Source organism: Theropithecus gelada, chromosome 6 (assembly GCF_003255815.1).
Source record: "Theropithecus gelada isolate Dixy chromosome 6, Tgel_1.0, whole genome shotgun sequence".
NCBI lineage: Eukaryota > Metazoa > Chordata > Mammalia > Primates > Cercopithecidae > Theropithecus > Theropithecus gelada.
In genome coordinates, this window is record NC_037673.1 from 91,026,324 (window position 1) to 91,039,323 (window position 13,000).

The 13,000-nt window shown below is 36.0% G+C and overlaps 1 protein-coding gene across 3 annotated transcripts in view; it reads right to left on the reverse strand.

The window, feature by feature from the left end:
* TTC37 (tetratricopeptide repeat domain 37) overlaps nt 1-13,000 on the reverse strand; it is a 91,735-nt gene that overhangs the window by 77,213 nt on the left and 1,522 nt on the right. For all 3 annotated transcript variants that reach the window (XM_025387623.1, XM_025387622.1, XM_025387624.1), the window contains exons 2-7: nt 9,987-10,058; nt 7,663-7,816; nt 6,161-6,251; nt 1,937-2,080; nt 560-651; nt 52-127 (exon numbers count right to left, since the gene is read on the reverse strand). In XM_025387623.1, the coding sequence (XP_025243408.1) occupies nt 52-127; nt 560-651; nt 1,937-2,080; nt 6,161-6,250 (402 nt within the window). In that variant the 5' untranslated portion in view covers nt 6,251; nt 7,663-7,816; nt 9,987-10,058. The remainder of the gene's footprint in view (nt 1-51; nt 128-559; nt 652-1,936; nt 2,081-6,160; nt 6,252-7,662; nt 7,817-9,986; nt 10,059-13,000) is intronic.

The following is a 13,000-nucleotide window of genomic DNA, read 5'->3' on the forward strand; positions in this document are numbered from 1 at the left end:
CTGCACCCAGCCCATCTATTATTAAAAGAAGTCAGAAAATTATTCACCAACCTCTAAGTGTTTCTTTTCTTGGTAATATAGATCCACAAGTTTCTTGCAGACATCACACCACTTCTGTTTGTCAACACTTAAAACAAAACAAAACACACACACACAAAAGGATTTTTGAATCTGATTGATAAAAATAACCAAGGACTTAAAACACTAAAATTTAAGTATTCCAATAATAATTTCAGGTACTATTTTAAATTAGAACATATCTTCTTTCATACTACAGTAAAATTTTCTAAAATGAGCTCCTCATAAAAAAGAAAAGGTCTAAGAAGTATTATCTTCTATTATATTGACTGAAAATAATATCAAAGTTCCAAAATTAGTCAGTCCTCTTACTAGTAGTGTTTTGATTCTACTTCAATCACAAAAGATTCTGTGACAAATGTTTGAAAGAAAAAAGCCTCCCAATTCCCAGTAAATGTTGGAATACTTCTATATGAATTTTAATCAGTTTATTAAAATTCAGGCTTTGAAAGAAACTGGCCTTTCCTCATACATTTCTTACCTTTCATAAAGATCCAGGAGCTTTTGGTAAACACCAGGTAAGTCATCCTTAGCATTTATGTGATTATATTTCTCATACAAGTTTGCTAACCCCTAAAAGAAGAAGTACTCATGATTATTCTTTTTCCTAAAACATTTGCTGTTCTCACATTCATTTATTTTGCCAAATAATGTGATAATCTATAAAGATTATTTATGAAAAAGATTATAATTTACAAATGAAATGATCTGTCTGGGATTTGCCTCTAAATATAATAACTGGGGGTCTGAGGGCACAGGTAAAGTGGATATTGTTGAGTATGGGTGACAGGAATAAAGAGGGATACCATTCCCTTTTCTTTTGAAAATTGATTTGAAGTGCTTCACAATAATAAATACTTTTAATGGCTATTTTACAATCTTCCCATCTAAGATTACTATAAGACACTATTTTTTTTTTAATTTCAGCATGTGTTTTAAAGTGTTTTATTGCAATATCATTGACATATAAAAATTGTTTATTTTTAAGGTATACAACTTGATATTTTGATATATGTATTCACTGTGAAATGACAACCATAATCAAGCTAACTAATATAACCATGCTACGTAATAGCATTACCATTGGTGGAGAGGGTGAGGGAGGTGAGAAGACTTAATTTTAAGATCTATGTGACAATACTTTTATATGATATAACCAAACAAAAAAAAAAAATCAAGTAGTCTGTGAAAATTGTCATTTTTGCTTTAAAGAAGGATCAGATATCCTAAACCACTCAGTCCATTATAAAAGCATCAATTTCTCTAAGTGTGTTACCAGATACCCTCAAGTTCTTATTCACATGAACCTAAGACAAACAGGTTCATACTCTCCAGGGCCTACAACATTAAATTCATCAGTTTCAAAGGTGTGATTGAGATACCAAACAAAGTTATTAAATGGGAAAAAGTTGGAGAATCTAAGTAAAAACATTAAGGCCACTAAGTAAGAAAAAAGAATTTAACTTGCATTCAAAGATAGAAACATTAAACATTTTTATATTATTTTATTTTTCGGAAACATTAAAAAAACATTTCTTTTTCCTCAGGTAAGCATAAAGAATGATATTATGGCCAAGTCTTTTATACGCACATATAACTAAAGTAGAGATTTATATTTGAGTGCTCACATTTGAAATAATCTATTAGGTAGGATGTTAAATAGTGTTAAACAACATCCTTCGCACCACTTTTTTTCTAAACTAACTTTTAGGTTTAGAAAACCAATAAATTTAAATTTTTTCTTACATGGGGCAAATGTAGGTTTAAATGCTTAGTGTTGAAACCTGTATTTTGAAAAATGTAAAAAAAAAAAAAATTCCATTCCCATAATACAGAAAAAAAATTTTTTTCTACATACCTGCCAAGCTAATAATTGGTCTGGCTCTAATTCAGCAGCTTTCTTATAGGCACTCTGGGCCTGATCAGGTTGTTCTAGTTCAGCTGCAGCAACACCAATAAAAACCCAGGCATTATAGTTATTTTTCTCTTGTTTTAACACTGTCTGATTTAAAAAAAATAATAAAAGAGCAAGTCAGTAAATTTTGGAAGCAAATGAACTAACAATAACAGAAAGTCTACTTATGAGTCAGGAAATCCGTATCTACCACTAACAGGGCAAACTTCAGAATGCCATTTAACCTATCTGGTTTCAGTTTCCTCAGGGGAAGGAGCTGGACTGTATGAGTGACCATAATGGCTTTGAAATAACAGGTGGTTTTTTTTAAAGCTGCCCAAGTCATACTGACACCTCCACCAAATGCCTCCCCATGCTCTTTGACAATATTGGGTATAAAAAGAACAGTAACTACTCAGTCATCCTGCCTGTCTCCATACTGCTACTGGTCAAACTCACAAAACTGTTCTCCATCTCATTTCACTTAATCATACTCCATCTCATTTCACTTCATTTCCTTCACCATGCTAGTTTCCCCATATTAGACACATGGATTTTTCTCGAGGTTATAGACTAGGAAAGTAGATTCACCCCGATGTGACTATACCAAATATGTTCAAAATAAATAGTGGCAATGAATGTTTACATTCATTGCAACACATGCCACCTGGAATAAAAATTATATGTAGAGATAATTGCTTTCAGAAATAACAACTACTTGCTAAGGTAAAATAAAATAGCTTGAAGCAGTTAGCAAGTATATTCTAGGGAAAGAAAAACAAAACCAGTAGCTAAAATGAAATTAAATTCTTAAGGTTTTACATTATTCTAGAGAAAATAAGAATATTTCCATGAGTTAAGCCAGTCATATTATTTGACTTGAGTGCATCCACATAACACTTCTAATAATCTGTCCCTAATATGCAGTACAAGTTCCATTCTATCTGTGAACACACTGATTACACAAATTGGGTCATTCTTGTCACCTGACTAAGTCAGAGTAAAGGGAACATCGGGGAAAAAGGCACTCAGGCCTCATAGCACCTGCTCCAAAATTTAAATTTTCCAAAAGCCCAGCTGCGGAGAGGGCCTGCTGTAACCCTAAGATTAGTTTTCCCCAGTAGCTGCCATGACTCTAAGTCTAGTTTTACCTACCATCCTCACTCACCAATCAGAGCCTGCCAGCTCCCAAAAGCTTCTCTAGTACCAGTGAGCTTTCTTTCAAAATAATACACAACATTTTTCTTTCCAATAAAATGGCCAACCTTCTCTTTGTTCTTCAGACATACAAAAGAGCACTTAGCCTGTGTGCGTATGCCCGAAATTGCAATTCTTGCTTCCCAAAATAAAATTCAATTTAAATATTCGTGTCTCTATTTATTTTGACTTCAACATAATAATGCTGCCTCCTAACAAACCACAACAATGATGCAACTACCAAAGTTAAGCTCTAAACACTGGCGCCTTATTAATGCTTATGTTCCGAACACCAGCTACAATGGCTGGCACTTAACTGCTGAACAAAATGCAATAGTCAACCAGCAGTTAGTTAAATACCGACTATCTGCCTCATGACCAGATTCTTTTCAGAATTTGAAATGGATGTTTAAGAAAATAATTATCGGCTGGGCGCAGTGGCTCACGCCTGTAATCCCAGCACTTCAGGAGGCCGAGGTGGGCGGATCACCAGGTCAGGAGATGGAAACCATCCTGGCTAACACGGTAAAACCCAGTCTCCACTAAAAATATAAAAAATTTGCCAGGTGTGGTGTTGGGCGCCTGCAGTCCCAGCTAGTCGGGAGGCTGAGGCGTGAACCCGGGAGGCGGAGCTTGCAGTGAGCCGAGATCGCGCCATTGCACTCCAACCAGCCTCGGCCACAGAGTGAGACTCCGTCTCAAAAAAATAAAAATAAAAAAAAAATTATCAACAATGTGGTGAAAGCAGGTATGAGATTCTGAAAGAACACAGAGGAAAAAAGTACGGAACTCTGCACAAACTGGAGAAGGCTTCCCTGAAGAGACACTCATATCATGTGATAAAGAGCCAAAGGCAGACAAGGTGACGATCAGACAAACCCACAGCAAATGCAACATTCCTTTACTCAAAAATGCATTCAGTCTCAACCAATATTCTGGGTTACTGCACATTAGTAATCAGGCATTTAGAACTGATCAGCTATCCATCTGCATTTTCTAATTGGGTCTCTCTAGTATAAATTATTAACTATTTGGTGTAATTCGTATCTGAATTTTGAAGAAAGCCTACAGAAAGAAGACAACTATGGTGGTGCTGTATATAATAACTGAAACATGCATGCATTAGATAAACCTAGTGCTGAAGGAAACAGCCCTTTCTTCCCTTCTTGTACTCCATCCACAACCTGTCCCCACTTGGAACACACGGCCTACCTTCTTCTAAATCAAGATGAATACTATCATGGCCTTGCATCCCTGCTAGGCTCCATCAGTCACCACCAGAAACCTAAACCTCACAAGGGTATCCTTTATCTGTTTACTCCTTAGACTCATCCTCATATTGCCATGTATACCCCCCAGTCTTGCCAAATTCCCTCCCTACCACTCTCCTAAATTCTTCATTGTGCCCTCTGAAACTCCCAATCTGGATCAGCCAAGTCCCCTCCATATTTTTAACCTTTCTTTTAACCACACCAAGTTCTGCCTCAATGAAAACATGGCTAATTCCCCTACAGATCCTACAGTTTGCAGTTGACTTCTTTTACAGCTCACATGCCACAGGCCTAGGAGATGAGAAGCGGCTTCTCCTCGCTCGCACTGTCACCTACAGTCCTCTTCTGCTCCTTCCTCCTTCAGCAACCCCACTGCCTTTGAAGCTCAGGCCATCCAACTATACTACTAAAAACAGCCTTCGTGTTGCTACAGTCTACCAACTTCCTAACTCCCCTTTCCTTCAGTGAAAATTCTGTATCCTTCTTTTCCACCTCAGTGCCTGTATTCATTCTAACCTTCATGTTGACGTCCCATTGAACACTCTGGCCTCTCAGTTACGTGACCTCCACGCTACTCACCCATCCAAAATCTGAATTTCCAGCACAGTACTCATCTGCTCCTCTCCTACCGTCCCAGGTCAATTACTGTAGTGGACCCATGGTAACAAATCTTTAACCTTTGATTTCTCTAATTTTTTCTATCCTAACCCCTTTTTCCATTGCCTATCAGCCCACTTCTCATTTCTCATTCCTCCTTACCCAGCTTAGACTCCAGGACTCACCACTGTCATCAATCCCTTGTCATCACAACCTCAACTCCTTTGCATGTCTTTCCTCTCATCTTTCTCTCCATCCACACTTGAACCCCATCATGCCCATCTCCAAACCTGGGAAGCTGAATACGAAGAGAGAAAACTACAGCGGAGTTCATTAATTTCACTTTAATAGCTCGAAACTTCAAATGGGCAATCACTAGGGCCTGCTAATCTTTCCAGTCCTTACTAGCATGTTTGTTTTCCCACCACGAAAAAAAAAAGAAAGAAGCTATTTCATACCTTCTTTTATCTCAAACCTCCTAACCAAGTCTTCTCCCAGTCTCATCTTATACTTCGCCAAGAAAATAGAAGCCATTCGAGAAGAAAGCTTTTCCCATCACCAAATCTACAAGCCCAACACTGTATGATGGGCACCTATCTTCTCTCCTGCTAAGATGGAAAAGGATTAAAGGGCTCCCTCAAGCTCTGGATCCCAGAGTGTCTCTCACCTACTGATGACTTCACTCCTACCACTACCCTCTGTCTCTCCCCTGAGTCCAATTTCTCCCTCTGAATGGAAACATTTCCATCAACATAAAAATAAGTTTTATAATCTTGATTCTCTCATCCATAAACCAAATAGAAAAAGAACACTAACATGCCATTAAAAAATGAAAACTTTAAGATACAGTAGCATTCCACGATACAACCATCAAAAGACATTTATGGGATATTCAGGTTTTCAGAACTTGGTTTTGGTAAGTTACCAATACAGAGAAACTTAAGTTTGGCAGAGGTAGTTTATCCTGCTAATGGGAAGCTAAATGTCTAACCATTCTAATGGTTCTACTAAATGGCCTTACCCCTTTTGTTGTTTGGACAGTAAATAATTCACATATTACAAATCAACAATGTTTATAAATGGGCAACATACTTTTATTGTGGAAGAAAAGAATACTGGTTACCTTACAGTGTTTCAAAGCTTCTTTGTATTCTTTGTTTCTGATTGCATCTCTAGCACTTTTTAGAGCAGTCTTCACTTCCTTGCTGGACATTCTGTCAAGGCAGAAAGCCTGAGTGAATTTACAGTAATACCTACCCACCAGTAAAGGTTCCAACAAACTTAGTCATCTGGAAAGGGAACCTGGAAAGAGAAAAGACTCCTTCTATCTGGAACAGTTTTCCCTCTAGCATATACACAGTTTATTCCTTAACCTCTTCAGATTTGTACTCAAATGTCATTTCCTCAATGAAACCCTCCCTCTACATGCTATTTTAACATTTTAATCTTGCCATCCCCCTACTCTAAACAACCCAGTATTTCCTGAACCCCTTTCATTGCTTTATTTTTCTTGAAAGCATTTGTCACATTTAATATACCATATATTCTACTTATTTATCCTATTTATTTTCTGGGTCCCAACCCCCACAAGAATGTAAGTTCTATGCAGGCAAGAATTTTTTTTTTTCACTGCCGCATCCATAGAACCTAGTATCTTACAAATTACAGATGATCAATTAATAAGTGTTGAAATTGAGTTATATTTTATTTATATCCATTCTCCATATATTTTGGCTAAAATACAAATGATCTTGTTGATCAGAACTCAAAATACATACCAATCTCAATCCAACTCTCCCACTCTATACAAAGTAAGATCCAGTAGAATAAGCCCAAGTCACAGATCAAACACCAACACAAATAATTTCAGTGACTGTGATACGAAAGTTTAAGAAAGCATTGTTTTAATGCCAGTTTCTGTGAAACATAAATCAGGATATTAACTTTCTTCACAATAAGGATTACTGTAGGATTATTACCTATACTTTCTCTAAAGAAAAACAATGTTTAAACTTGAATGGAAGCAATTGATAATGCAAAAGGGTTGTACACTAATTTCAGTCATAAGAAGATATTTTAATTAGTAGATAATTTCTTCATTTAATCTTAAGATATATTAATTTTAAATAAATTAGCATATTTTAAGATTTCACAATTTATTCTGGCTTACCTGTAAACAAGTCTAATTCAATCATAATTCAATGTTGAAAAAAAGAAACATTTGTATTTTCTGTCAGTTCCTCTAATCTCATAGAAAGGTAAAACAAAGCTGGGGTAAATATTAAGTATTTATAGGTTTCAGCTGCTCAAGGGAGTAAAATGTACCAAAAAGATGAATCACTGACATGGTAAACTGACAGTCCTTTATATCCAAAGAAGAAGCTAACACAGAAGTATGAGACCAAAGAAGTTTGAGAAGTTAGATATATATTTTTTTAACCTTTTTGACTTAAAAAAATGTTAGGATTCAAAATAATAGAAAAATTAAGATACCATAAAATCAATTTATCTACAGCTAGAACCAGATTTCCTAAATAGGCAGATAAGTAACTTTTTTGCCGAGTTACAATAATTATATAATTTAAAGCACCATATTTCATATGTTCTTGATTTAGAAACTACTACCTTATCTGAAATTATCTTGGTATATATTTATAGGTGAAACCTTCAGAACTTTTTTTGTAGTTTGCAAATCTTGATTGGAGTAGGTAACAAATTTCAATGCTGATTTCACAATTTTCTCAAACCAGTTTCCTTTGGTTAAAAAAAACCCTGCAGACTAAAAAGAAGAAAATAACATCAAGGATGATGACAACTGATCTAGACCAATAAAAAGAGACAAAAAGAGGTACTCAAGTAAAAAAATCAAAAGATGTCCAAGTTGAAAAGGAACAAAAACAGTCTCAAATTAAAAACAAACAGAAGACCACAACCATTACATAAGGAGGAAGTTCACCATCTCTTCTATCACCCAACATTCAAGAGGGCATGTATACAAACAAGGTAGAACCAACCACTACTAAACTACATGCAGCCCCAAGCTATTTGCTATGCATGATATAAAAAATATATAAAGAATATAATCTAAATCAAGAGAAAGACTTAAGACATATAAGTCATTCAGTAATCAAATGCTAAACTAAGGGTAATGAGTGGAAGTGCAATAGGAATTTAGAGGAGGAAAGGTGTGTGGCGTGATGTTATTAACAGCTATTATTAATAGAAGAGGACAAGACTTAAGAATGGAGGGAAGAAGGAAAATTGCTCTACTCAGAGGCAAATGCATTAGCAAAGTGAGAGAAGTGAGAATGAGTTGTGATAAGTATAGGAAACAGTGAGAAAGCCATGCTGAATGGATCAGAAGGGACTTATTAAAGAAGAGAAGAAAATTAGGTTGGATAGGTCAAACAGAGCCTCAGATTACAGATCCTGAAAGTCAAAAAGACAAGTATGAACTAAAATACAGCAGCAAATAGGAAGCCATTAGGAATTTTTAAGTAGGTTGTTTCTAAAGACCACTATATAGAAACAAATTCCATTTTTCTCTTGGTAATCAATTCTAATATTAAATATCCTTCGGTATCTGTGTGTCTCCATATGTAATTACAATTCTTCATGCTACAATGGAATCCTCTATTCTTCTCTTCCAATTCCTTCTTCATTTGATGCAACATTTAACATAATACGCTAGCACTGAGGTCCTCTCTCACTCATGCATACACACATATATGTATGTACGTAAGTTTCAGAAGGTTAATTTCTAAAAAGACAAAATAATCTGCCCCTTTTCAACCCTAAAAGCTACTTCCTTCTTTTTTTGGGAGGGGTGGGGTGGAAGGGAAAGGTCCATTCACCAACTTTCTAAACAAACCCTTATTGAGATCCAACCACCCACTAGGTACCACTTAAACTCATTTTCCTTCCAAGGGTAAAAACCTACTACCCGAAATGATTCCCTGTAACCCCATACTCCTCTATTTTGGATATTTCCCTTGATTCTAAGGATTCCTAACATTTCAAAGAAACACCTAGCTCTCTTGCAAGAGAGGGAGATGTCTTTAACATTCTTCCACAACACAACTCCCTATTAATTCTTCCCTCTTATACCTCTCCTCCCACTTTTCTTCTCAATCTCAACTGACTTTTTTTAAACAAGAGTATTCATTTTGTACGTTTTCACTCAATTTTTTCTATTACCAACCCAAAATATATATATATATTTTTTGAGATGGGAGTCTCGCTCTGTCCCCCAGGCTGGAGTGCCGTGGCGCGATCTGACTCACTGCAAGCTCCGCCTCCCGGGTTTACGCCATTCTCCTGCCTCAGCCTCCAGAGTAGCTGGGACTACAGGCGCCCGCCACTGCGCCCAGCTAATTTTTTGTATTTTTAGTAGAGACGAGGTTTTACCGTGGTCTCGATCTCCTGACCCTGTGATCCGCCCGCCTCGGCCTCACAAAGTGGTGGGATTACAGGCGTGAGCCACCGCGCCAGGCCAACCCAAAATATTTTTATCCGACATAAATCAAGCATAAAAAGTGGCAACAATGGCACTTAAAAAGAGTTAGAAAGTGACAGTCATGCCATAAAGGCAATGATATTCCTCAAAGACAACATATATAGGTAAGTGAACTGATATGTCCTACTGTCCCCAGTTGAGGCTATGAAACCTTAAATAATATTCCAGTATGCTCATATAAAGATTCCACAAAGCTAAAACAACAATAACAATAAATAGTAATGATAATGATAATGGAAGCTAATTACAGAAAGGAAAAAAATGATACCTTTAAATCTAATAACAAAAGGTATTTTGTGATGACCCATAGTCTGACATTAAAAAAAAAAACAAAAACCTATGCCATTAAATCTTTCTTCTGAAAGGAATGAGTAAAAACAATCATGAAGTAAAAATAGATTCCAATTTATTATTTAGCATTCTAGACACTTACCTTTCACCTATTATTACTACCTCTATATTCTTCCCGAATTGAATTTCAGATTGTTCCTTACCCATTTTCCATCTAAATTAAATAAAAACAAGTATGAGACAGTCATATAAAAAGGATGACACCCACAACCCAAAACCTTCTAAACTTTTTAAAGCATCAGATTCAATTTTCATAATTCATGATTTAAAACATGAGAAATAATTATGTACGATTTTTAGTATTTGTATTCTTTCCCAGAGAGACACTAATCTTAATCTCCAAATTTCTAAATTGGTCTAAACTACATTCCTAGGGTCTCAGATGATAAAAGGAAACTTCTATAAGAGATCAGAAGGATTTTGAAAAATCATTTCAGAAACTCAAAATACACTGATGTTAATATAAAAAATGGAGCCAAAAAAGAGTATCTACTATTTCTGTGCCATTTTTGCGTTGAATCAAGGACATCTACAGACAACTAAGGGTACTTATTTACACCCAATTTGCAGCCTAATTATATTAGAATAGAACTTTGTTCTAAGGAACACAAGGAGTATAATATAATACAATTATATTAGTTCGTAATCTAATGAAAAGAGAAAAATTTTTAATGTTAATACTGCTTTTGAATAGTCATTAAAAATAGTAACACAACTAACTACACATCTACAAGTTCTAAGAATATTTTGATAGCATCCCTGAAGTGGCTTCTGTCAAACAAAAAATAATCTAGAATTGTCCCTGGAGAGAATGGAGGTGGTTTTGAAAAGTTGAATAAAGTGAAAAAAACATGCTACTTCAGAACTAGGAAGTAAACAATGTTTAGGCGAGGCAGGTAGGGATGAACAAGGAATGAAAAGTTTCCCTAACCAAAACACTCATTAGTGATCTACCTAAATAGAAGTATAAGTTCAACAGTAAAAAGTCTTACTGGTAAGAAAAGAAAGTATAGTAATCCAAACGTTTAGGAAAGTAAGGTAATAGTTAAAAAAGAAAAAAAAGTACCAACCTGACTATTTCACTGGCTTCTTTAGCCCTGGTAACACTTGGTTGCCCTCCTCATCCAATCTAGTTTTAATTTATCACTCAGTCACTTCAGCTCTGTTCTTACAAAATACCCTAGATCCTGTCAGCCCCGTTACTCTGTCATATCCACCCACCAAGGCTTACCCTAGTTGAGAGTGAGCTTAGGAAATCAAATAGATCTAGGATCAAAGCCATTAAGCCTTGGGTACCTGACTTCATTACTCAAAGCCCATTTCCTCACTGGTAAAGTAAGAATTGCATCACTTACCTGACATAAACATAGATGGAGTACTTGGACATAATCTATACTAATAATGTCCTATCTACTGTTATTCGCTCAATCAACTTCACTACTTGCCATCCTAAAACAACTAGTGTGATAACTCAGTTACAAATTTTCTCTACACATTCAAAATCCCCAACCCTCTCTGCAACCTCCTTCTTCCTTGCTCTCTCAAGAAGTAAACTTCTTACCTATACAAATGACCCCTGACTTACAAATGGCTGAACTTACAATTTTTTGACTTTAGGATGTGCCTATCAGTATATTAAATGCATTTTGACTTACAATATTTTCAAGTTAAAATGGGTTTATCGTGGTGTAACCCCATCATAAGTCAAGAAGCATCTGTATTCCTCAAAAGACAGCTATCATCAAACATGAGTATCCTCTTCAAATTAGTTACTACACTACATGAATACTAGAGTACAGCCTACAACAGGGATCACTTCCTCCTCCAAACCACTTATTAACTGAGCTACTCAACTGCAACTTAACAAATATTATTTTTATTATCTTATATAGACATAACCTGTCTCCCAATTCAATAAATTCTTAGATGTAGGTCTTATATTTTCAGAGCTTCTTAGATACCCAACACTTACTGAATAATACATATTCAATAAAGAGCTAATGATCTTCCAGCTTCCAAAGCTTACCAGTGTTAACAAAAAACTGAGTGACTGAGGGAAGTGTCTCAATCAGTAGAGGTTTATCGAGTCACACTTTGAGGACGCTCCTGGGGAAAAACAAGCCCACAGAAGCATCTGTGACCCGCACTTTCCAAAGAGGGCTTTGGGAACTCAGTATTCTAGGGGAGAGCATACAGGAGTGAAAAACGGTGGGAGGGAAGTAGGCAGTGAGGCAAATGGTTACATTCTCCTGAGTACCTTTTCTGATAGCATAGTTACTGATTAGCAAAAATGTTATATGTTCACAAAAGAGTAAGCAAAACAATGAGGGAACCTGAAATTATGAGAACTAGCTGAAGAAACTGGGGACTAGGAAAAAAATAAATGGTGGAGAGGGAGTGAGGGGAAGGACTGTTGAAAGAGAGAGATTATCCACGTAAAAGTGAAGAAAAATGAACTGATGAATGGTTAAAAATAGAGGAAGATTAACTTCAACTTAAAATAGGAACTTTTAATGAGACCTATTTAAATGTGGAATGAGGCGTTCAGTGGAAGTGCTTCCCATCGCTGGAGATGAAAAAGCACAGGCTGAACAATCCACTCAGCAGGAATGATTTAGGATAAACTGAATGTCAGATGGGAAGTAGGACTAGAAGCCTCTTAGATTCTTCCAGCACAATGTCTCTAAGGCTCTAAAATATCTGTCTTGCTCCAAATCACTGCAGCACCCGCTCCTATTGACACTGCCAAGGGGAGAAAGAAGAAAAAGATGTATTCTTGTAATTCTGTCATCAGAGTACATATCCTGTGGAAACAAGGCTGTAGAGAGTAAGTACAGTTTATGGAATCAGACACAAAGTTAAATATAACTTTTATGAATTCAAATGTCAGTCAATATTATCACCATGGTAGAAAATACATCCTGCATTCCAAATTAACTCAAAACAAATTTGTGTTTATGAGGGAGTCCACTTGTATCACCTTCCACGCTGTATTATTATTTCATGTATGCTAGGTTTTGCTTCCTTGACGTCTAACCTCGTGTAAACCGAGACTATTGTTTAGGTTTTTTTTTTTTTTTTTTTTTTTTTTTTTTT